Below are 27,489 nucleotides of genomic sequence, written 5' to 3' on the forward strand. Positions count from 1 at the left end.
AAGCCAAAAACAGAATTTTGAAATCTTAGCTCTGAATTGGGCACTTCAACTTGACCGAATTTTAAGATCTGATAAAACACCTCTGCGCCTAATAATGCATCAATTTTTCCTCTTTTATAAAAGTTTGGATCAGTAAACTTAATGTTTTGAGGAAAATGTTCAGTCGGAACTTCTATATTATTTATTGGTAGAGAGTCTGAGATTTTAGGCACGCACAAAAATTCTAAACTCATTTCAAAGTCAATACCATTTGAAATAGAAGCACATACTTTAGAATTAATATTTATTCTCGTGTTATTTAATGCAGAAACCGCAACAGATATTTTTTCTCTTTTAATCCCTAACTAATTAGTACATTCAATCGTTAAGAATGACGTCATCGAACCTACATCACACAAAGCGCGAAGTAGCAATCTCTTATTAAAATATTCGCAGTAGAAAATAAAACATTTTTGGTCTGACGCATTCCGTTTACAGCTGTGCCGACGAAAATAATTTCTTTATTGGTAGAAGAAGAGTCATAAACAAATTTTTCAGCATTCGGATTGAGACTGACTGTCGTTTTCTCCCCCCCCCTACTTCCGGCTTTGAAATATGAGCACTTTCGGATTTATTTTGTTTTTCATTTTCGAAATGTAATAGCGTTGAATGCTTTCGTGAGCACTTTTGACATCGATAATTAGACGAACACGATCGAACGGAATGGTTTTTCAAACAATTAAAACAAAGCTTATTTCTTTTCACAAATTCACACCTGTCATTGACAGAAAGATGTATAAATTCCGGACACTTATATAATGAATGGAATTCTTCACCACGGCACTTTATGCATTTCAAATTTATGTTTTTTGTATTAGAAGTGGATATCATACTCGTAAGTTTTTTACGTGGAGAATTATTACTCTTTTTTACCTCCTTTATTTTACTATTTTGAAGCGTTCTTGCTTGGCTTTGTAAAAACGAAAGTAATTGTTCAATCGTACCAAATTCTTCCGAGTTTTTTTAATTCCTTTCCCCACCAGTATCGAGTCGATTTATCAAACTTATCCAATAATATATCCAATAATATACAATCATTATTTCCGATAAGTTTTCTACTTTGTAGTTTAAAATATTCAAAGTTCGAATACATTCGTTCGTTACATCAATTAAATTTAGAATAGAACTAGATGTCTCGCTAATACTCGGCTGATTCAAAAGCTTTTTTATTATAGCATTTAAAAGCTCACGTTTATTCGAATACGTATCTTCTAAAAGTTTCCAAGCTATATCGAAATTTGTATCCGAAATAGAAATAGACTGTATTACTCTCAGAGCTTCGTCCTTACAACTAGCTTTTAAGTATTGCAATCTCATTGCATTACTCGAAATAGATTTGTTTTCTATTACACTAGCTTTAAACATATCTTTAAACATTATCCAATTCTCTATTTTACCATTGAATGTCGGTACCGATACCGTCGGTCACTTAACATCCGAAAACACATTTGAATTATTGTTACTCGGCACAGAAGAAACAGAATGGGTGCTACTTTGGTAAACGGTTGCACGGATTTTGGCGATTTTCCTTTGGCGAGTAATACAACTGATGGTAAACCCATTGCTGGATAAGTTATTTATGGTAACCGATACTTTGTTGTCATTTTATTTTAAAAAAAATGCGTTTTATCGTGCATAAATTCCGTGTTTAAAATATTATTTATGGCTTTTAAATATTAAAAATCAATTTAATTTTGCATTTTTATTTGAAATAAAAATTTTATTGTTTATCATATTTTATGAAATTTTATGTTGTGGATGATGTAATCAATGACGTCACCTTACTTTAAAAGTAATTCGTTTTAATGTATATCAATTTAATCTAATGTTTTAAACATTATTTATGGCTCTTAAATATTAAAGTACAATTTAATTTTGCATTTTTTTAAAAAATGATTTTATTATGTATGAATTTTTAAATAATTTTAATTCTAGCCGTGATGTAATAAGCTCTCTGATTGGTTATAGAATATTTGTGCATTAACGAGCTGTAATCAGCTCCCTGATTGATTACTCACAATTTGTGCATTTCCGCGTCGTTTTAAAATTTAATTCATATCTTCGAATTCCTTCAAAGATGTCTTCAAAGATGTTATCTAAATTATGATTCTGATATTTTGTGGTACTTATCAATAAACAACAGGTTAAATACTAAAAAAAATGTAAGTACATATTTTTCTTTTATTTTATAAATGTATACTTTAATTTTTGTTTAAAATTAATACACTATTTTCAGAAATTGCTGAGATAATTATTGTCCATATGTTTTAATGTTAATTATATTCTATATAACGTATTTTAAAGTATTTGAATTTAATAATATTCTAATTCTTGTAAATGTTGGTATGATGGTTTTTAATTCGATATTCAATTTCAGTAATATTTTAATCTAATTAAACGTTGGCCCAATGTTTTTATAGCGGTGTTTTTATTCTCTTTGCTATATGAAAGTAATAATAACCTTACTTTAGTATTTTATACTCATAGTAAATGTATTTATTTACACTTGCCTGCCATCTTAAAAAACGACATTTTCAACAAAAAATTAATCCATTACTTTTAACGATATTTATTTATTTTTTTTTTTTAAGTTTCGAATACTTTACTATGCGTAAAAACAGCGTTTTTCAAGATGGCTGACGTTTGTAAAAATCGCGCCAACAATTGCGCCGATGTAAATCGCCAAAAATCCGTGCAACCGTCTACCAAAGTAGCACCACAGAATGGGTGTTCAGAATTCATCTTATTTTTTTACTACTGCTAAGTTACGTTTAATCATCAATAGCAACTCATCAACAATATCATCTGTATCTTCTTTATCCTTAATAAAGTTATCCAATTCTTCGGGTTTACATGTTTCGATAATTGAATAAAATACAGATTTAAGTTCGTTAGAAATTTCATTAGTTTTGGTTTCAAATAGCTGCAACGCAACTGAATCTGAAACATCAAATGACGAAACAACTTTATCTTTATGCCTCGTCAGTGAACTTTTTAACACTCTTTTTCTAGTTTTTAGAGCTTCCATATTTATAACAGTTATACTCTTCAAATTTAATAGAGATTAAAATGGGAGAGCTCACCTTCGATTCTCGACGGACCACTTGAACTGTACTCAGGAGCTGGTTGACTTTCTATTTAATAACAAAGATTATCACCAAAAAGATATTTACTTTATTATATATTTATTAATCATTTTGTTGCTGTAGAGGAACGATCTGGCTCCAAAACATTTTAAATTCTCAATCACAAAGCTGTAAGATCTGTTACAGCAAGTACACAAAAGAAAAGAATACTCAATTCAAATTACGTAGGTCGAGAGTATAACGCACTAGCAGCGCCTCCTGTCGGCAACTCTTAATCACTACTGAACAATGCTTATGTTACATTTTTCTGTTATATAAGCATTGAAAGTGGATTTCTCACTGAAATAGAAATAATTTTGCTATTGAATTAACATGGGGAACTTTTTTATTGAAATATTTTTTCTCTGTGACATTAGTTGCATCTACTACAAAATAAAGATTAAAGAACTGTTTTTAAAACATTTTGAATTCGTTGTCATATTGATCTATGAAGCACTAGATTAGTGAGTTTTTATTACATTATTGACAAATATAGTTTTTAAACAATCAAAAAATTTTCAGCGGAGATAATTATTTGTCAAATATGAATGTGTTTTCAAAGAGGAAATAAATAATAAGTGATAAAAAGAAAATTCAGTTAGAACATTCACATGTCTAACAAAGTAATTTGCTTTAATCTTTATAATACAATATATTTTAAAATGATAAGGCAAAATCCAATGTGAAAGGTTATGCGAAGATTACGATAGTACCTAGAGCAATGCTCCGCAACCGGTGTGCCGCGGCACACTGCCATGAGTAGGATATAGGTGTGCCGCAATCAAATACATGTATTTGACATTTTGCAATTTTTTATCATGTATTTAATACACAATGACAATTTTTTTCCTTAATAATGTCTATTTTAAATGTTTTTATATATTTCACTGTTGTGTAGTTGTGTGTGTGTGATTGTAAGTGTGTCAGCATTTGAATTTTTTCGGCACTTCCTTGATAACTCGAAACTCTTTGGTGTGCCACGAAATTCCAGAAAGATTTTTTGTGCGTCGCAGGTGAGAAAAGGTTGCGGAGCACTGACCTAGAGTATTCAGCATTTCGTATAATCCTATAACCAGATAATAATAATAATGTTAAAATAAATTTTATCTGAATGAAGTTTTCTTATTACAGAAACAGTAAAATTATGCAATTACATAAACGAATACACTTTCAGACAATATATTTAATACTGTTTACAAGTGCAAGCCAAAGTTCTGTTTATGTTACTTCTCGCCCTTCAGCGCATGCTCAAGAATTACCATCCAGGCGAAACTAGTCGATTTGTCCATGACGTCAAAAATTCGAAAAGTGGGGTAGGGTTTGGAAATACTCGTCCAGCCGAGACATTTTCGGTGAGGTTTGAAAAATCCCGCATAGACGCAACATTTTTCCGTAGCTAGGCGGGACTTCGCTTCCAGCGGGACTCTTTTTTCTAGGAATCCTCCCATTTAAACCAGTGCTACCAGAATCTCGTTTCTCAAAAAAGTCCCGTCTAGCAGGGACTGTAGCCATATGTGATAACCTCTTAACGCAACGATCGCTGTATAAAATTAAGTTTCGTCGGCAGTAATGTGACTCAACGCGCATCCAATTGAATGAACCATAACGATGGGTCTCTACGACAAAAAGGCGGTGGCTTAACTGCCACTCGTGCCAATTGTGAAGTAGCATCGTTGTCAAACACTTTAGATCAATCAAATATGCACAATAATAATATGTATAGGATATGTACAATAATAATATGTATAGAATATGCACAATAAAATTATGTATAGAAAAATAATCAATATGTATATAGTGATACAGTTTCTTGGTACTTGAAATCAGAGAAATTGGCGGCTCAAATGCAGGAGACGATACATATATACGCTGAAATTGTGACAGAAATATGTTGACTCACCGTAATGCGGCACAACGCTTGAAATGTCAGGTGAAATGTCTTACTTGCATCTCATCACAATGGATAACTTACTGCTGCTCAGAGTTTTTACATATAAACTCCATATTCGTGCAGCATTGAAGGTTGCTATTCGTAGTAAATACGGGTCACCAATTATGGAAGTACAATTTTTTTAGACAGATAGTTAAATAATTATAACAATTGAACAGAATAAATATTATTTTTTTTTGGTTGCTATGGGTTACCAGACTGGCAGAGTTGAGTTGTAGTAGGCAAGTTGTTTCTTATCTATTTATCTGTAGTGTATATTAAACTTTTAATTGTTTAAAAACTGTACCTTTTAAAAACACGTATATAAATATGTAAAATAAATAACGCCTTTTTAACTAATTCTATATCATCGTATGTCTGATTTTTCCGCCGACACAGATGCATTTCCGAATCCAAGCCTAGTGTAGTTAGGTAGTGACTGTTCTTAATATATTTTTTAGTATTTTATGGCAGATTCAGCATTTTATTATTATTTGCATTATTTTCTTATTACGAATATATTCTATATATTATATTACTGAAAGTTGTTTTTTTTTTGTGTGTGGGGGGGGCACCACGAAGGTGTTTTGCCCCGGGCACCAGTTATGCTTGCTACGCCACTGCACAGCGGTAAGAAGTCGAAGTGTTTTAAATCTTTCTTTTGTTGCTAAGACTAGAGTGGGAAATCCATAGGTTATAAATTTCACAAAATATGGTAGATGTTTGCCATATGTAAATTTCACTCTGACATTTTTCAGCTGAGAATATACACAGTGGGGTATATTAGTGGAGTATACACACTTAATTTGAATTTTTTAAAGATCTTTTCTGGCAATCTAAGAGGACCTCAGCATTTTAACCTCCATGAACCGCAATTTGAGGTTTTGAGATCTACTTGAAGTCTGCGGACCACAAATTGAGAAGTATAGAATTAATGATTTTCACCATCACTTATTAAGTTACGATCAATTGAAACTAAACTAATAAAAAAGTAACTAACCTCTCTTATTTTCATGATGAGGTTAATCTTTAGAATATGGTAACAGGTAGTTTGGCGACATTTTGGTAAGGCGATAAAGGTTACTAGCTAGGACTTTAACAATAATCTGAGTACACAGTTCGGATCACAGATTATTTTGTCTTAGAGAAATGAGAGATTGAGACATGTAATGTGACATTTTCCGGAAAATTCTGATCGTGATTTTAGCTAATATGCACTTAGAAACAATTTCGTTGCTAAAGTGCAGGATCGCCCACTTATTTGTTTGGCGCTTTTTACAAGAGTAAGAAAAATTGGATTTTTGTCAATTTTCTTTGACTTTTTAAGTGAAAATAGGTCGATGTGTACATAGATAAAGTCAAAAGTGTGCGCAATGCCATTTTTTGCAATTCTGGGATGTTTTTTTAAGAGAAAATAGGTCGACGTGTACATGGATACCGTGTAAGTGCAATTATTAAAAACTCGGCAAGCAGGCACTCTCAATTTCGCACATAATCTTCGTCGTAATGAGATACATTCCGCAAGAGAAGAAGAGGAAAAAAGGTGGTCCCGTCATCTAGTGACAACAATCTCCGCACGTGCGTTGTTTACGATGGAGTCTATAGCAGATGTACCAATAAAAGTTCTAGTATAAGCGTAATTCGACTAGCAGATTGTTGGAAAAAATTTTGAGTAAAAAAAAAAAAAAAAAAAAAAAAAACATGCCTTTACTTCGTGAAAACAAAATGGCGTCCAAAACAAAACTAGCAGGTTGCTGTAGCAGGGTTGGTCGCGAAATTTTCGCCAGAAAATCGCCAAGTTACCATAATGTAAAGATTCACCCATGATGATTATGATTAAATCTCTCTTGTTTTCATAACGAAATGTTCGTTGTTTCAGTTGCTGGTCATTGTTGTTTTCAAAAATTAGAGTAAAAATTTATTTTTCAGAATTAAAAATATCTTTTTCAGAAACTGGCAACAAGCTGCGTCGCTTTTGACGTCAAATGCAAGTTAATGGTGGTTAGAAACGTTGTGGTAGTAGGTCGAGATTGCCGCTAATCGACGAAATTGAACGGCTTGTTTTAAAAAAGTAATTCTTGTTTTCTTCATATTTTTATACTGTGAGCTGTATATTGATAAATATGCAGGACTTTTTTGTATTATTTTATAACATTAGTTTGTATGCGTATCTTCAGAGAAATTAAACTTGTAATAATCTCCAAGCCTATACATGAAAATCTTCGCAAAGTAGCCTCGAAACTAGATTATTCACACGAAGTTTCTGTTTCATTCAGCGGTGTGCGAGTGATTTGCGAGAGTGCTATTTTGAATAGATGTATTACTTTGTGTAATACTGCATACCCAAGTATTTGTAGATAGCAATTTCAGTTTGTTAACCGCCATTACAAAAGAACAGTAATCTTTATCATACTTTTCGTGTACTATTCTAGGAGCTCTGTTGTGACTGTTCGCATTGATATTAAATGAAAGTTTCACTGTGGCTTTAAAACTATTCTGTTTTAAATCTTTTCAAATTGGCCCCTATGTTTTAAATTTTAAATACTAAGTGAATACATCTTCATAGCTTAAATTTTTTTTTTTAATTTCTAGTTTTATTTCGGTCCTGTATTGAGAAAAAAATGCCGTCCCAGCTTTGTGCATCTTGTATTTTGCGATGTTGCCCAGTTGTTCTAAATCTATTGAGACTGTTCTTTCCTTATTCTTTACTTTGTTATTTAGAGATGCGATATTTCTGTTTTCTTTCTTTCCTAATTGACTTTAAATTGCATGGAAAAATTTCTTATCATGAAAGCTGACTTCCTGTTCCGCAGAAGAAAATTTAATTACATATCTGAAATCCATGAAGTTTTCAGCGAAAGAGCTGAATAACATGTAGTGGTAATAAATAATTCATTGGTATACTGTGCTGATTGATCAAAAGCAGGCTGTAATACATTCATAATCAAATCAGTGTACTTTTTTCTTTCAAGGTAATATTCTAATATGCAATTTCATTCCAGTTGTTTCCCCCCCTGCAATTGTGTGTTATTTACTTAACTTGGTTTGCCTGGTCTAATATTTAATTATAAAATGTCTGGCTTAATGTTTTTAATTCATCATGAATATTCTAAAAGTTGTATAATATTTGAAATAATAAAAAAATGTATAATATTTTTTTTTTTTCCTTTGCAGATTACATTTTGAATTTTTTAAAATAAAAGATATTAAAATGGTTACATTTATATTATTTTGTAGATTGTGGTAATTTGGTATTTAAGAAACTGTAGTTGAAACTGTACAAAACATTTCTTCTCCTTACACAGAAATTACTCAAATGTAATTTCTATTACTCAAATGTAATTTCTGTGTAAGGAGAAGAAATGCATTTGGGATATATTAGTGCAACAAACCTTTTGTAATGGATCTTTTTTTAACTATTATAAATAAATAATGATGATTTGTTACTATTATTTAATGTAAAATTAAGTAAATTGAAAATTTTTCTTTTTTGTCTATGAATTCTGCTTAATAATATAGTTAATAATGATTGTTAAATATTAAAATAATTTTGTTGTATTTAGAAAGCTATCATTAGGAAATTTGCAGTGCTTCCCTTTCTGTGTAGCTTTATGACATTATGAAATTTGGATATCTTTGATCTTGGGCTTTTTAGTGAGAAATAAAAAAATCTTTACAAAGCATGAACAGTTGCAGTATTGTTTTGCCCAAAACTGAAATAATCTTTTATTTTTGTATCATTAAAAGGAAAGATTGTCTTTTTATTTTGATGCATTTGAGAATGAGTTTTTAGATACTGTAGTGGGCTGCATATAAAATAACGTAAGAAAAAATTTTAAAGGAAAATAAAAATAAGTTTCTATTACATTGATTAATGATTGTTTTTTTTAATGCCTCAAAGGAAACCTTGGTAAAAGTATGTTTTAGGGTATCCCTTGGCGAAACTAGGCGATTTTTGGTGGTACATGGATACAGAGTTTGTGCAATTCTTTGACTTGTTAATTTGGCTTGCGTAGCAGTGATTTTTGGGACAAAAATTGCCGCTACACAAAGCCAAAATAACAAGAGAAAGAATTGCACAAACTCGGTAACCACGTACACATCGACCTATTTTCACGTAAAAAAACATCCCAGAATCGCCCAAAAATGGAATTGCACACTCTCTTGACTTTACCCATGTACACATTGACCTATTTTCACTTAAAAAAATCAGAGAATTTTGCAAACTAGGCTTTGTGCACTCCCTTTGTCCATGTACACATCGAACTATATTCACTTAAAAAGTCAAATTAGCAGCCAACAAAAAAATATATAATCTGAATAAACTGCATTTTAAATCAAACAATAAAATAACATAAAGAAAGAAATTAATCTTAGCACTACACGGAAGGAAATATCCACTTACCTTATTTACGAATTTACGCATCTTCAGCAAACCCAATTCCTTAACAGCATCCAAACACTTCCTAAAATTATCTGAACTAGAATCTGTATATTGGTGTAGCCACATAAATTCACAAAAAAAAAAAAAAAAAAAAAAAAAAAAAAAAGAGTAAAAAATATCCGATGTTCGACAATAGGCATTTCCTTCCTTCAAACAGGACATTCCTTCCTTCAAACAAATAATGGCTACTAAGTAAACCTTCATTTACACACCAGTGAATTAATGCTTTTTTCAACTTTTGTTCCAAGTCCTACAGAAACTTCAAATTAATCTTACCACAATCAACCAACTTATCGTGTAAACCACAAAATAACAACATACTAATCCATCACACACAAGCCCTTACCCAAAATCCGGCACACACTTTCTAAATGTTTTCCCACGATTCAAATTCACCACAACCAATGACGTCATAATAGGGTTTCCATAGCATTCAACTACTAAGGCTGTCATAAATGAGACAACAACTTGGCGATAAATAAAACAACAATTTTGCGATAATATAAGGGTTACCCTAAAGTCAACTCTAACCAAAACCTTTTCTAAAATCTTTGTTTTTAGCTGTGGTTTAATAATAATTATAGTGAATTAAAATTAAGCAAAAAAAATGTAAGCTTAGATTGATGTAAATTTTTATTAAAATTCTATTGATTTCAGGGCTAATTTAACATCCTCTTCTTGCAGAGGAAAGAAAGAAAGAAAAAAAAAAAAAAAAAAAAAAAAAAAAAATGGCAAATCAATAACTGTGCAATTAAACAGAGTGGTTAGAGTACAGAGAAGGGTATCCCTTGCATTATCGCATAATTGTTTCATTTATCCCCAAGTGGTGGTTTATTTTTAGTAGCCTGAGTAGTTGAATGTTATGGAAACCCTATTATGACGTAGTCGGGTGCATTATTGCGGTGAATTTGTAACGACTTGTCATGTGTTGTTGGTTAGGAAGTACATTGCTTGTTTTATGGTTTAGAAGGTAAAATGGCTGAATGTGGTAAGATTAATTTTAAGTTTCTGTACGATTTGGAAAGAAAAGGAAAAAGAACGTTACTTGACTGGTGTGTAAATGAAAGTTTACTTAGTAGCCATTATTAAGTGTCCTGTTTGTAGAAAGGAAATGCGTATTAGATGGACAATACATTGCTATGGAGGATACTTTAAACTTTTATTTTGTGAATTTATGTGGTGACGCCAGTATACAGATTCTAGATCAGATAATTTTAGGAAGTTTTTGGATGCTATGAAGGAATTTTGTTTGACTGAGACAAGTTAATTCATAAATAAGGTAAGTGGATATTTCCTTTGTATAGTGCAAAGATGAATTTCCTTTTTTTATATATTTCATTGTTTGATTTAAAATGTATTTTATTGAGATTATATATATTTTTTTGTTGACTGCTTTTTTGACTTATATAATACAGTCAAAAGTTGTTAATCCGGACTCGTCGGGACTTCGGCGATTCCGGATTATCGATTTTTCCGCATTATAGATCATCAGTTTAAATCTGGTAAGATGGCATGCAGAAATTATAAAATTAAAAATATCAAACCGTAATTTATGAAATAAAGAACAATTATGATCAAAAAGTATCAAAATTTACAAAAAAAAAAAAAAAAAAAAAAAAAAAAGCTTAATATTTATTTGTTTACTTTATTAAACATTTCTTTCAATGTAAGTTGCTTCGTTTTATGTGATAATACTTTCTCTTTAATTCTATAAATAGACATAATTTCTTGTTCAGTTACAAAGTTCCGCTGTTCAAGTCCTATAATTGCTGTGTCGAGAATACCGACTAATTTGTCAGTCGAAATTTTTTCGTCTTCAATAACCTCTGTGTCACTTTCTTCACTATTGGAAGTGAATTATAATGACGAGGAATTTGATTTAAATCATATCAAAGACGGAGTACATCGAGATGAACTACTACATTTAGTAAGGAATTATAAGCCAAATAAAATAAAAACATCTGCCCTGAAGATAAGGATAGTGCTGACAGATCAACTTCAAGTTCATTGCGCGCTGCGAAGTTCCCCCCCCCCTACACGCAGAGCAGCGTGAAATTGATAAACAGATTTCGGAATGGTTAGATAAACAAATCCATTATCCTTTATCTATTTTTTGCAGCAATTCCACTTTTTGTTTAATGGACTTAGAAACATACTTTCACTTTGTAGATCCTTAAAACATATTAGTAAATATGTATCAGAAATTCTATTTGACATAATCGAAAGTTCAAGCTTACTTTTATAAAATTGCTCTAACAGTCTGCAAAAAATAATAAGCCGGATCCAATTCGAAGATTAAGGAACAACGCAATCTGCAACATTAACTGAATTAGATAATTTTAGCTTAGCTTATACCGTCCGTTATACATTAAACTCGCATTCGTAACCATATTTTGCGCATGCGCACACGCATATCTGCAGCTGTAAAGGTCTTGACGCATGCGCAGAAAGTTTGTAGCTTTGAAGTCCGGATTATAGATCATTCCGGATTATGGGTGTCCGAATTAACGACTTTTGACTGTATAGTTCGATGTGTACATGGACAAAGTCGAGGAAGTATGCAATACCTAGTTTGTGCAATTCTCATATTTTTTTAAGTGAAAATAAGTTGATGTGTACATGGATAAAAAAGAGAGTTCGCAATGCCTAATGTGTGCAATTCTGTGTTTTTTTTTTAAGTGAAAATAGGTCAATGTGCACATGGATACCGAGTTTGTGCAATTCTTTGACTTGTTATTTTTGTATTTGTGTAGTGGCGATTTTTGGCACTAAAATTGCCGCAACATAAGCCAAAATAACAAGTCAAAGAATTGCACAAATCTGGTGTCCATGTACCACCAAAAATCGCCAATTTTCGCCTAGGGGTACCTGTAAATATGCTTTTACCTTAAATAGTTAACAGTAGTTTAACAAACTAAGCAGTAAATGTTAAAAGTGTGAGGAATCTTTATATGACTGCTTTCATAAAATTATGTATTCTTTTTCTTTTGAGCTTGGAAGTGTTTTCATATTGTTTAAATAATTTAGTATGTATTTAGGTAAAAGTATATTTGTGGGTACCCCTTGGCGATTTTTGGCGTGCATGGATACCAAGTTTGTGCAATTCTTTGACTTGTTATTTTGTCTTTGTGTAGCGGCAATTTTAGCGCCAAAAATCACCACTACACAAAGACAAAATTACAAGTCGAAGAATTGCACAAACTCGATATTCATGTACACATTGAACTACTTTCACTTGGGGAAAAAAAATCACAGAATTTCTTAAACTACGCATTGCGAACTCCCTTGACTTGATCCATGTACACGTGGACCTAGTTTCACTTTAAAAAAAAAATTCAGAGAATTGCACAAACTTGGCATTGCATGCTCCCTTGACTTTGTCCATGTACATATCAATATATTTTCACTTAAAAAGTCAAAGGAGCAATCAATTCTACAATAGAGACAAATAAAAAATACATAATCTCAGTAAACTACATTTTAAACCAAACAATAACATAAAAAAGGGAAACCTCTTATACACAATCTAATACACAAAGCAAATATTCACTTACCTTATTTAGAAATATCTTCATCACCAGTCTGTGGCACACAAAATTCCTTAACAGCATCCATAAACTTCCTAAACTTATCTGAACTTGAACCTGTAAATAGGCATCATGACATGGACATGAATTCACAAAAATAAGTGTCAAAAGTATCCTCTGTAGTTCTGGATTGTCCGGAACTACTGTTCGGAAAATGGCTACTAAGTAAACCTTCATTTACACCCCAGTCAATTAATGCTCTTTTCCCCTTTCATTCCAAATCATACAGAAACTTCAAATTAATCTTACTACATTCAGCCAGTCCATTGTGTAAACAGCAAAACAAGCAATGTACTTCCTATCCAACACACAGCACAGGCCCTTACAAAACATCCCATAAAATAAAATTTACAGGAATCATACAACCGATTACATCATAATAGGGTTTCCATAACATTCAACTACTAGGGTTTCCATAACATTCAACTACTAACGTTACCATAAATAAAACAACAATTTGGCGATAAACGAAACAACTTGGGGACAAATGAAGAAACAACTTCACGATAATACAAGGTGTACCCTTCCTAGTGAAAATAAGTTGATGTGTACATGGATAAAAAAGAGAGTTCACAATGCCTAATGTGTGCAAATTTTTTTTTTTTTTTTTTTTTTTTCTACTAGTGAAAATAGGTCTACTCTAACCCATATTTATGAATAATTTTTTTTTTAAAAATTTTTGAAAAATCAGGAAATGAATTCTTTAATTTTCCTTGCAATTGAAGTTTATGAATAATAACTGTGTCTCTACATCTACAGCTCAGCAGCACAGCTGTTCTCTGCTTTTGAGCAAAAAAGTATTTTAAGTTGCTGGTGTATTTGTTTCTAAAATATTCAGTAATCATTGTTAAGCTAAGTGATGTAATGTTTTCTAATTTTTTAAATCTAATATTAAATATCACTGTTATTGTTTTTAGACTTGGGAAGGTCTTGTTGCACCTTTAACTGCTACATGGAGAATATTGAAAGAGATGTTTCTTTATCACAGTCCATAGAATATGTTGATGCGATATGCCTTGATGATAAAAGAATCATTCTTCCTGATGGTTGTACTACTGCTACTTTGACCACTGCAGATGGTGAGGCATTGCCAGTTACATTTATTGTTTCACAACATCTTCAAGAAAGTTCAGAAATAAATAATCAACCTTTAGAAGAAACAATTACATCTGAAAACTGTGATATCATATCTGATAAAGATACTGATTGCATCGATGTGGATAATATTAATGGTAAAAGCTAATTTTGAAATATTTTGCATTTTTATATTACATACTTGAGCATTTCATAGCACTGCCTAAAATGTAATTAATTCAAATGTGTGTGTTCTTCCATCAAACAATAAGATTTTTATATTGGAAATCTTTTGAAGACTTAGGTCTTAATTCACAGTACTTTGAATGACTCTTAAGTGAGACTGAATGAATTATAGGGCTTCATGAATTGTTAAAAAATCTTTATTTTGGTATTCTCATCACCTCGGTTATTATGATACTAGAAAGCCTGACGGTTATACAAAATGACTGCTGTTCTAGATATTATAAATTTTAATTAAAATGATTTGTGCAAAAGTGCTAATTCAAACTGAATTACCCAGGGCAGGTGGCAAGGATGCCCTTTTGCTTACTGCCCCAGGGGGTTTCTCCCTTCTACTTGCTTAACTGCTTAAAGTAGAGTGCAATGAAGGAAACCACTGGTGGTACATTTCTTAAGAGCCACCGCTAGCTCAATAAATAAAGGTGATTTAAATAATAAAATGTTAATTCAGATGTCAAAGATTTCTTTGTACACAACATTTCTTGTGTAGATCTTTCCATCATTTTTAAGCTCTCTTTGCAGAGGATCATCAATTATTTTTAATTTTATGTCTGTTCTTTCATGAACTCTTGAACAGGAACTCACGAACTATTGCATTCAGTTGTAAACCATTTCAAAAATAGATGATTGCTAATGCAAACAAATGTTCATGTTCCCCCTGACATGCTCAATTTATGTTCAGCTGAAAATTCAGTTTAAAATACAATGTCGGAATAAAATTGGGCAGAATTTTAAACTCTTTACGCGAAAGGATATTTAACATAAGAGTTTTGGTAAATGTACCTAACGAGATGTACTATGCACAACTTGTTAGTTGGTTTTGTCTCCTTTAATGTCTCACATTTTCAAGTTTCTAGGTAATTCATATGTAAATATAGTTAAATGCATAATAAGCAACAGTTATATGAATTAAAAATATTTAAATGTTTTTAAATACCATTATAATTTAATTAAAACAATAACTGCATGTATGGTATCAGTGTATATGGACTATTTGAATGCCATGATAACTTCACCCCATTGGCTAGTACAGTTACACAAGCAACCAAAAAAATATCGGCAACAAAAAGACACTTAAGTCGCACGTAATAAAGATATTTGGCGGACTACTGATATGAATTTAAAAAAATAAAAATCTGGAAGGTTTCAAATTTTAAATTACGTCCCAAAGGGGCATTTTTTAACATTTTGTCTGTTACCTTTATCTATTAAATATCGCGTTCTTCGCATTTAAACCATAAAATTCAGTTCAAGAGCAATATTGCGAAATAGTTTTAAACTGAGCATATCTTTAGAATTTCTAATACAGAGTCTCGCGCGCTGGAGCTAAAAATGTTTTTTCTGTATAACGTTGCCATTGCTCCCTTTGAAATCCCTAAGTTTGTTAATCAAAAATTTGTTAAAGTTTTACAAAATATGAATTCTATAATAAAACGAATTCCAAATATCAAATTTGGGTTTCCACATGCCCATATTCGCAGTAGGATTACGTCATTCAAAATTTGATGGCTCTATGTACTGTTGTTTTATCACAATGCAAGAAATGTACATACATTTATGCAGATTTTTCATTATTTAAGTTCTTCAAATATAATGCAGGGCTCTAACATTAGGTGGCAACAGTTTGAAAAGTGAAACGGACATTTATAGTGAACCAACGCAAAATGGCAAAAAGAAAGCAATAGTCCTTCAGTGACAAAGCTCCTTTAGACTAAAAAAAAAACCTTAAATCAGACCTTAAATCTGAGGAATTTACAATATTGATTAAATGCATTAAATTATTTTCATATTATGCAATGTTTAGCAATATATTAATAGGCAAAAATAATATTCAACTTTCCAATACATGTAATTCTAATTTTCATTTGTTAATATATTATTTCTTGAAACATTTGGTGTTCAGCACCGTGCCTTGATATAAATTCAGGCTATGTCCCTGTGATTATAAGTAATAATCAAAACACTATTAACTTCTCACTGATACACATATTTCGTTCAATTTGAAAAATTATGTGAAAAGTACAATTGATCATGTGCTGCACTTCTTGGAATATTTAGTTTATTAGATAAATCCTAAACTGTATAACCTGGATTTTCAGCAATAACTTCTTTTAATAGATCGTCATTTTCAAAGGCTGATTGTCCAAAGCAGGCATCACTGCAAGGCTAAAATTTCAAAAGTCTGTAAATTTTGTGGCTTTAAATACTCAAACCACCTTTAAACTGTCGTCAGAAACAGCACTTTAACATAAATTTTAGGAGCTGTCTGACTTGCACTTTTTCCTCTTTTAAAATAAAATAAAAGAGCATAATATGAGGAAAATTAACTTTTTAAGTTCTTCATTCTTAGTTTCTCACTTTGTTGTTTCAGTATAGATAGAAGTTATTTACTTTAAGTCTCTCTAGTATGGTTGCAGTAAGCTGGTATACAGCAACTTATCACAGATTTAGATTTGATGAGATGTTAAGCTATTTTAGATATAGAGTCCTTTAGGAGAAATAGAAGTCTATTTTTTTATATGGGATATGGTACAATTTTTGGGGGTTGCCTCAAGAAAGTGGAGGCCGTAAGCTATGGCTTCTGCAGCTTATATGTAAATCTGGCACTGGCTGTAGGTTAGGTATAATAAAGGTGTTTATAGAGTAAGATAGTAAACTGCACAAGTTTTGTTTTTCAGATATAGAAGGTAGATTTTAGTCTGTAAGGTTCTTATGAGGAATTAAGGTGGGGGAAATGTATTATTGCATGTTTTATATTTATGAAGGATTTTGTAACATTGTTATTTTTTAAAGTTTATAATGAATGTAGGCATAATTTTTGCATATATATTTTAAAATATGAATGTAAAATTAATTTTATTCTCCTATATTAAGATTTTAATTATATAACTGAAGAAATTATATACCTGTTATATATGTAAAAAAAAAAATGATATAACTATTTATTTAGAAGAGCCACCTGCTGTATATGCTGTGCATTTTCCATCTGAAATAAAAGAACATGAACACACTCCAGACTTCCTGCAAATACAAGAAAGTGACAGCTTATCTGAAGGAAAGTCATCAGTTATGCAGGAAAATTCCTTGGATCAGGATTTACTTGATGTTCATAGTGATATTGAACCCATAAGTACTATTACCCGGTTGGAAGATTTCATGGATGTCGTCACTACATATAAGTGCAAGTTCTGCCGATTTTCTTGTGCTTGGAAATCTGGACTAATGTCTCATATCAGATGTTGCCATATCAATGAGAAGAAATGCATTGTGACCCTTAAAGCTGAGAAAGATAAATCTGGTAACTAAATCTGCAGAATTCATTCTAAACTTTTAATATTGCTCTTCTTGATTTAAGCTGTTGGAATGTCCTGTATTTTACATCATTTGTGATACATTTTTAAGTATAATTATGGGTTCATGAAATTTATAGTTATCTGGTTCTTGTGGGTTATTTGGACATGAGAGCTGTATTAGATGACTTTTTAAAAAGGATAATTCCAGTGGATACTGTCTAATTATTGCTTTCAATATAGCTTTCAAAGCAGGGGGAAAAACTTATTTAACAAGATAACCTTCATCTACTGTAAAAAGTTTCAAATTCATCTATAGGCCACTGCCTAATAGAGATGTTAGAAGAAAACATATTCTTCTTGTGCTACATGCAGAAGGTTAAGGATGCAGTTGTTAAAAGGAAGGCAAATGTTTATTGGCAAGTGATTGACATTTTGAATGTTGATTGTAGCTCCTAATCCTGCATAACCCACAAATGCTAATTATTTTTCTGATTATTTACTGTTTATAATTGAGCTGTCTTCTTGGATAAAATATGCCAAAAAATTAACATGGAAACAAACAATGAGGTCTAAAATAGTTTTATTACAATTATTAGGTAATATATGCAGTCAACCTTTTATTTATCTGTTAAGTATTTAGTTTCTAGTGTATGAACATAAAAGATTACTTCTTTTGCAGTTTTGGTATTTATCAATGTTTCTACACCTTTTATTGTTTAATTTATAAAATATGTTAACAAGTCATCTAAATCTAGTTTAAGTATATGTTTCGAATTTTGGAAAGTATGCGGGCTGATCTTCAAGCAATTGTGAAAAGGAAGCATGGGCAAAAACAAGTATAGAACCCTTAATATAACTTCTTATTAAAATTCAACTTAACATTTGGTGGCAACAGTTTGAAAAGTGAAACGGACATTTATAGTGAACCAACGCAAAATCGCAAAAAGAAAGAATAGTCCTTCAGTGACAAAGCCCCTTTGGACTAAAAAAAACCTTAAATCAGACCTTAAATCTGAGGAATTTACAATATTGATTAAATGCATTAAATTATTTTCATATTATGCAATGTTTAGCAACATATTAATAGGCAAAAACAATATTCAACTTTCCAATACATGTAATTCTAATTTTCATTTGTTAATATATTATTTCTTGAAACATTTGGTGTTCAGCACTGTGCCTTGATATAAATTCAGGCTATGTCCCTGTGATTATAAGTAATAATCAAAACACTATTAACTTCTCACTGATACACATATTTCGTTCAATTTGAAAAATTATATGAAAAGTACAATTGATCATGTGCTGCACTTCTTGGAATATTTAGTTTATTAGATAAATCCTAAACTGTATAACCTGGATTTTCAGCAGTAACTTCTTTTAATAGATCGTCATTTTCAATGGCTTTAAATACTCAAACCACCTTTAAACTGTCGTCAGAAACAGCACTTTAGCATAAATTTTAGGAGCAGTCTGACTTGCACTTTTTCCTCTTTTAAAATAAAATAAAAGAGCATAATATGAGGAAAATGAACTTAAGTTCTTCATTCTTAGTTTCTCACTTTGTTGTTTCAGTATAGATAGAAGTTATTTACTTTAAGTGTAAATCATTACACAACTAATAAGAATTCTTCTTATTAGTTGTGTAATGATTTTATAAATAGGACATTAACAGTATAGCACATGTTGAAATTATGTTCACTCTTCTTTTCACTCAGCTCTTATTTGAGTAAAAGTGTGATACTAATATTTGCAATTGATGTAGTAATTCCTAGTAGAAGGACAATGGTCTGTATCTTTTAATAATAAGTGTGTTTTCTTAAAGATTTTTTTTAAAAAAAGTTGAGGTAAGATCTTTTTTTATGAGGAAGAAGAAATTGGTGCATTTAGCCCAATCCACTATGCAAAATAACAGAATTTTTATGAATTTCTGCAGTTGGAAAATGTATATATTTTTCACAAACATAAGAAATTGAAATAATACTCTTCTGGTGAAAGGTAAAGGGATTAGATACTGCCATATTCTTCATTTGGAGAAATCATAATATTTCATGTACAGTCAAAAGTCGTTAATCCGGACTCGTCGGGACTTCGGCGATTCCGGATTATAGATCATCAGTTTAAATCTCGTAAGATGGCATGCACAAATTCTAAAATTAAAAATATGAAACTGTATTTTAGGAAATAAAGAACAATTATGATCTAAAGGGTATCAAAATTTACAAAAAAAGAAGCTTAATATTTATTTGTTTACTTTATTAAACATTTCTTTCAATGTAAGTTGTTTCGTTTTATGTGATAATACTTTCTCTTTAATTCTATAAACAGACATAATTTCTTGTTCAGTTAAAAAGCTCCGCTGTTCAAGTCCCGTAATTGCTGTGCCGAGAATACCGACTAACTTGTCAATCGAAATTTTTTCATTTTCACTAACCTTTCTGTCACCTTCTTCATGTCTTTATCCATTTTTTGCAGCAATTCCACTTTTTTTTTGACGGACATCGAGACATACTTTCGTTTTGTAGATCCTTTGAGAGCTCCAGAATCGGAAATTGACATAATCAAAAGTTCAAGTTTACTTTTATAAAATTGCTCTTACAGTCTGCAAAAAATAATAAGCTGCATCCAATTCGAAGATTAAGGAATAACGCAAGCATCAACATTAACTGAAATAGATAATTGTATAATTTTAGCTTATACCGTCCGTTATACGTTAAACGCGCACGTGAAAACGTATTCTGCACTTGCGCACTTACGCGCACGCATAAACGCCTATGCGCATGTGTCAACGCAGCGCATGTGCAGAAAGTTTTTAGCTTTGAGGTCCGGATTATAGATCATTCCGGATTATGGGTGTCCGAATTAACGACTTTTGACTGTATTGATGGATATTATTTATAATAGAAAATTTTGTCATTATTATTTTACATCTTCCATTTATTATTAAATGTATGATTTCGAATATAAAGATATTTTAATAATACTTAAAAATTGCTGAAAAGATAAAAAGTGCATGGTTGTTAAGAATATTGGTTAGTTTTAGAAATAAGAAGTATGAGATTTTGAAGTATATTTGTAACACTGATTGCAGAAAGTTGCGTTCTTCTCTCCAAAAAGTAAAAATATCATAATGTATATAGTTTTTTATATTTAATGAATATTTAATGTATATTCTTTTATGTATCTTGAACTAAGAACTTTATTCAAAGGTATGATTAACATACTTTTGAATTAAATTTTAGGAATGAGCATTAAAGTTTATATCCAGTTTATTTAATTGTACTCTGTGAAACTGGAATTTAAGAAAGTATTATTAATAGTTATATCTTTGCAACATTATCTCTTACACACACTCTCTCTCTCTTTTTTTAGAAGAGTAGTGCTTAAGTAAAATATGAATCAAATTGATTCATTCTTTAGGATTTGGGTTTAACACTGAAACTCCTTTTGAGCATAAGTTTAACCCCCAAATCAAAGTAACTTTATGGCAGCTAATTCTGAAGTTAAACTGCTTGAAAGTAATAAGTAAAGGAATCAATATGTGTGTGTATAAATAATATTAATTTTCATTTGCATGATTTTATACTTGTGTAAAAAAATGTATGTGCTTAAAAATCTTTGTACTAAAGTCTGCATCAGGTATAGCCATTTAAATTAACTCAACTTTTATTTTCCATCATCACAGTTTTTAAATTTTTTGTAATTGTTTTTAACACTCAGTGTCAAAAATGCAGACATTATTAGTTAATTATTGAACTTACTCAGTTGTCACACTTTAATTTATAATTTGTAATAAGAATTTTTTTAATGTGATTTAATATGTTTATTGTAAACAATGATGTTTGTCAAAGTTTCTTATCTTTAATACAGAAACTTTCTTGAAATCATTCTTATTTGATTTAAACCATTAGCATAAATTAAGCTTTGAACATCATACAATCATTTAAATAAATATTGAGTGTACTTTTTTATGTACAGAATTTCATATTTAAATTAGCAACTTCTAGGTTTAAATTTGCAATTTTAATGGTTATGCATGAACATCCAGAAAATTATTTATTAACGTATAAAAAAAATAATGATAATTTACATTTGATAACTCTGGAATGTCTAAAAATATTTAAGAAAATTTTATGTTAAATACCAGACAATACATTAAAAAACCCCTCTCGCACTACCATTATTTTTAAAACTTAAATTGTATAGCATAAATTCTCATCAAAATTTCAGATAAACTACTGTATTCATAAAAGTATTATGTGCTTAATATGATTAAAAGGGAAGTGAAGGAAGTTAATATTAGGTCTTAAAAAGTAAACAGTATTGATATAAGAATTTTCATTTGAAGACTACCAGAAAAATACAAATCTACCATTGTAGGGCCAGAAAAATACAAATCTACCATTGTAAGTCATTGTTGTGGCTAAGTACCCAGAAAATAATAAAAAAATGCTGAATGTATCTGGTTCATTTGCACTTTAACAGCTGAGGATGGTGGTTCAGTAAAACCATCGAAACTAGTCCTATGAAAATTTACAAATATAATGCTGATTTTTGTTGTTTGGCTTCTAAATTAATATTTGTTTGGTGTGTTATTTTAACCTGGATTACTAAGTGTTTGTGTTTAACAAAATTCCCAATCGAGAGAGGCAAGTAATGTTGTCAAGGTTGTGTGACATGCACTATATCAGAATGAAGTTCTCACCCATTGTGAGACCTTATGCTGCAGAAATTGGTCCTGAGTTCCTCATTATGGACAATAATGCCTGTCCCCATTGAGCCAACATTGTTAAAGAGTATGCTGAAGAGCAAGGATGTTGCTTGTATAGAGTGACTACCGCATTTCCCAATTTGAATTACACTGAAGAATCTTTAGAATGCTCTTGGGCATGCTTTCTCTATATGTTTACCTCTTTCAGGTAATCTTAGAGAGTTGGAAACTGCCTTCATGGAGGAATGGTTGTAAAGTTTGTTTAAAAATTGAGGGTGGTTAGTACATTCCTTATTAAAGAAAATTTTGTTTGTTTCTTTTTAGCTTTAATCATAAATTTGTTAATCATCCAAATGTGATGTTATTGTATAATGTACAAAAATTAAAAATTGTTACCATCTTTGTACATAATGCTTGTTTCCTTTCATATATTCCTGCCTTTATGTGAAAAATGGTGTTATCCATTTTTTGTTGATTTAACTGTCGCATGCTCAACTTTTAGAAACCAGTGTATATAAGTAAGTGCAGTTTGTAGTATGATTTTGTCCATTTGGTTTGATTGAGGTTAATTTTGTGATCTTGCATACAACAGGTGCTCAATATAATCTGGAGTATTCATTTCAACTGAGAGTACAGTAGATACAGTCATTTAATTTATATTAAATAACTGCTTCTAATCTACTTGGATTTCACGTATAAAGTATGGCCATGCAAAGAAATTAAGAAAATTTTAATTTTTATATATTTATGCTGATATTGAGGGAATTCAGATGCAAATTTATTCTGTCTCAGTGAATGTTAAATATTTAATTTTTCTAAACTTTATAAAGTATAAATTAAATCATGAAATGCTTTCGTAAAGTGTAATAAATAAACAACTATCTAATAATTATATACCACATCAAGCATGTCTGATTAAAAATACAAATTTTATCAAAATTGCATCAGTTACTGACAGATGATCATGAAAAATATATCTTAAGCACACTGATAATATATACCAATATGCAAAATGCAGAAAATAATGAAATCAAGCAAAAATCAACTTTAGATTGTTTGTTTCAAGAGATTCGAGCATAAATCAAGGATCAAAAGTATTCTGTTGATACTTTTGTATCTGGTAATCACTTGTCCCTTAAAGATCTAAAGTTTATAAAATCAATGCTATTCCAAGTCTGACTTTTGGCTTAGCATGTATCTCTTTCATGCAGCAAATGATGTAACATTCTGAAGTTATTAAAAAAAGGGAAGAGAATTTTATATTCAATGCTGTTAATGTATATTTTATGTGATACTTATTTTAATATAATTTATTAAAGTAGAACGAGTTGAGTTCAGGTGATAATTGCTGATCAAATTAAGTTTAGAGAATAATGACTAATTAAAGAGGTGTTCATTTTCTAATGAATTTTTGTGTAATTGGAGTCAAGTTGTGAGTCAACTATACGAGTTCTTTTTTTTTTTTTCTTTTTAGGATATTAATAATGTGGAGATAATCTGGTTTTTGTCTTTGTAAGCATGATTTTAAAGGAGTTGAAAATTTTGCAATTTTAATTAAGAAAATGATAAGGGGGGATTTGCTGTATGAAATTGAGATCCATAACTTATCAGAGAATCAGAGGTTATATTATTTAGCTGTAACTAAGAGCATTTTAAAATTCTGATGTTTGTTCTTTGCTTCTTATGGTAAATGCCAAATGTATTATGTATATTGCATTTATTTTTATTAACATGTATTATTTTTAATTCTGTGTTAATAATGTTTTTATTTTTATCAGTTTCGTCTAGCAATGATAAACAAAAAGAAGAGCTGTCTTTGCAAGATGAAAGTTGTAATAGTCTACCAAAGATAGAAGATGAACTGGAAGAGGAATCTTGTAATGATTCTGAAGTTAATGTGAAAAAGGAAAAAGAAATAAACAAATTATATGATGGTCTTGAAGTAGAATCAAATGGGAAACATGCTGTAACAGATGCACCAGTTGTGGAACGACATATATTTTTATGTGGTCAGTGCAGTGACGGGTTTGCTTCTCTCGAAGACTGTAAGCAACATATGATTGATGCAAGTGATTTTTACATTTTATATTAAATAATGAAGTTATTAATTAACAGAGCTAAACCATATAAATCAGTGTCCAAAGTTATCTTTTTTGAGAAAGTAGATCATTGAACCTTAAAATAAGTAGTCAAAATTATTCTTTGCTGAAATATTGGATTAAAATATTACATCATTCAATTGTAAAGCAAGTAATTTGTATGCATATTTGTTAAACTTAATTTTGATTTCTTATGGAGTTATAATCATTCATCCTTGTTTATCATTGGACTGTGAGATGGAAGCATATTTCAAGGATAGCAGTGTCAAACTGAAGTATTTTGATGATTGAATTTTTTAGGCAGTTTGTTTTCACTATATGATAGAGTTTTAAGAAATAGAAATAAAAACTCAAAAGCCATGACAGGGATGCATGAAGGAGTTCATGCTGAAAACTTTTGTTTGTTCTAAGTACTTGCAATAATATAAATTTATCTTAATTTATTTATATTCCTGAAATCTTGATATGTCTATAAATAGTTTACATTGGTTTCTTCTTCTGTACTGTTCCAATAAAGTCATGTTGATCTGCATCCTATTCTTTTTTTTTTTTCTAATAATCCTGTTCATCTGAATTGGTGCAGACAACTTCAGATTGATATTCTGGTTTGTTTGGTCCTGAATAGTGCATCAAGACTTGATTTAATCTTGAATTCTAAAGATATGTATGTCTAAGAAACTGCATTGAGTCTCGTAACATTTGAGTATTTTTATGTCATTAGCAAATGACCATTATTTTAATGGTAGATTCATGCTTTAATATGGCTTCATGATGTACAGATGAATGTGTGGGCAGCCAAGGAGTGAGTGGTTCCAAATGACTTCCTCACTCCTCTGAGATGTAAAAAAGAATTTTTGAACTTTGTGTACTATTTATTATGGTAGCTTTTATCTAGTAATTTATTTTTAAGAATACGGGCAGACTCCATTAGAGAAACTGATGGTTTGGTTATGTATTGCTTGGATTGCATATTATAGCTCATTTACAGTATTTAATCCTTAACATATTTATTAATAACCTGCAAAAAGCTTAATAATCAATAATAATATTATGTAAATATCATCAAATTAACAATCATATACTACATGCATAGCAGTAGGAAGGAGTTAGACAGTTGTTTTTTAAGGTAAATGTTAATTGTCTTTGTGTTTAAAGACAGAGTTCTTGCTAACAGCAAGTACTGGGCAGTTCGGAAAAATTCGGAAAATATTTTTTTCTCAAATATTTTGTAATTTTTTTTATTAAGTGCTTTGTATTATTTGAATTTGAATTCATTTCGCTGTATAAATTTTATATCAGTTTTCATGGAAAAAAAAAAAAAAATATGTGCAACTAAACTAGCTGATTTTGCTCACATTCTTCAAGAATTATCTGATGAAGAAAAGGAAGACAAGGAAACCTTTGGATGGGAGAACAATAGCGATTTCCATTCCTTATTTTCTTTTATTTCTATTTTTTAGAAATAAAAATATTAAAGTTAGTTTAAAGTGCATTTTTGTAACTAGTAAGAAGTAAATTTCCTTGCAGAAGTAGTTAATGCTAAACTTACTTTTTTTCCTACCAAGGTGTTTTCCTTTTTTATTTGTCTATACTTGCCTTTGAATGAATATTAAAATTAGCTTCGATTTTAAAATATAATTATCAAGTAATAAATTTAAAATGTTCTATAATGAAATACGTAGCGTATTTGGAAACTAAGTACCGTTTCATTCTAGCGCCGTCGCAGCGCTGTGGTAGGCGTCCCGCCCATGCGCACTAGTCTTTCTTGTTCACTGACTTTCAATTGTTGCCATTTTGGTTGCTCTATGTTGTGTTTTCAGCTTGCTGTGCACATTCAAAATGTTTAAGACAATTAGTTCTCCTGCTGACTGTGAGATTCGTGCCGTGATTAAATTTTTGAATGCGAGGAATGTTAAACCGGCCGAAATTTATCGTCAAGTGACAGAAGTTTACGGTGAATACACGATAAATGATGGAATGGTGAGAAAGTGGGTAAGAATGTTTAATGCAGGTCGAACAAATGTCCACGCCAAGGCTCGGAGTGGTCGGCCTTCTGTTGTCACCGATGATTTGGTAAGGAAAGTTGATGAAACAATTCATGAGAACAGACGCTTCACAATGACAACTCTTTCAGAGGCATTTCCACAAATTTCACGTGCTGTTTTTTTCGAAATTGTGTCTGACCGCTTGAATTATCGCAAACTGTGTTCCCGATGGGTTCCAAAAATGCTCACTGATGTTCACAAAACAAAGCGACTTGGTAGTGCCCTGACATTTCTCATGCGGTACAGTGATGAACGAGAAAACATTTTAAACCAAATTGTGACAGGTGATGAAACTTGGGTGTGTCATTTCACTCCAGAATCGAAACAACAATCGATGGAATGGAGACACACTCATTCTCCGAAAAAACAAAAGTTCAAAGTGACAATGTCATCACAAAAAATCACGTGCACTGTCTTCTGGGATACGAAAGGCATTTTGCTTACTGAATTTCTTCCCAGAGGAGAAACCATTAATGCGGCACAATATTGTGAGACTTTAACAAAACTAAGGCGTGCCATTCAAAACAAATGAAGAAGAATGCTCAGTAAAGGAATTGTCGGAGTCTCAGTAAAGGAACAATGCTCGGCCCCATACTGCTGGTGTCACTGAATCGTTAATTCGACAGTTTCATTGGGGGCAGTTCGATCACCCGCCGTACAGCCCAGACTTGGCGCCGTCCGACTATCACTTGTTCCTGCACATGAAGGTGCGAGCTTGGTGGCAAGCGTTTTGGATCTGACGATGACACGAAAAATGCTGTGGAGTCGTGGTTATCGAAACTGGCGGGAAGTGTCTTTGACGATGGTATACAAAAACTGGTCACCCGCTATGACAAGTGTTTGATCATTGGCGGAAACTATGTTGAAAAATAGTTTAAGACATGTATTTTCATGTAAAA

At 31.1% G+C, this 27,489-nt stretch overlaps 1 protein-coding gene across 2 annotated transcripts in view; it reads left to right on the forward strand.

Moving 5' to 3' along the window:
- The first annotated feature begins 7,049 nt into the window (after positions 1-7,049).
- LOC118188111 (uncharacterized) overlaps positions 7,050-27,489 on the forward strand; it is a 49,051-nt gene continuing 28,611 nt past the window's right edge. The window contains exons 1-4 of one of the 2 annotated variants that reach the window (XM_035358469.2): positions 7,050-7,165; positions 14,043-14,357; positions 17,393-17,740; positions 24,225-24,511. In XM_035358469.2, coding sequence (XP_035214360.1) covers positions 14,078-14,357; positions 17,393-17,740; positions 24,225-24,511 — 915 coding nt within the window. In that variant the 5' untranslated portion in view covers positions 7,050-7,165; positions 14,043-14,077. Of the gene's footprint in view, positions 7,166-7,354; positions 8,067-14,042; positions 14,358-17,392; positions 17,741-24,224; positions 24,512-27,489 lie in introns of those variants that run through there. The other variant, XM_035358470.2, reaches the window with a different exon arrangement.

Source organism: Stegodyphus dumicola, chromosome 1 (assembly GCF_044657685.1).
Source record: "Stegodyphus dumicola isolate Sdum_Otavi_A_Nest chromosome 1, ASM4465768v1".
Classification (NCBI taxonomy): domain Eukaryota; kingdom Metazoa; phylum Arthropoda; class Arachnida; order Araneae; family Eresidae; genus Stegodyphus; species Stegodyphus dumicola.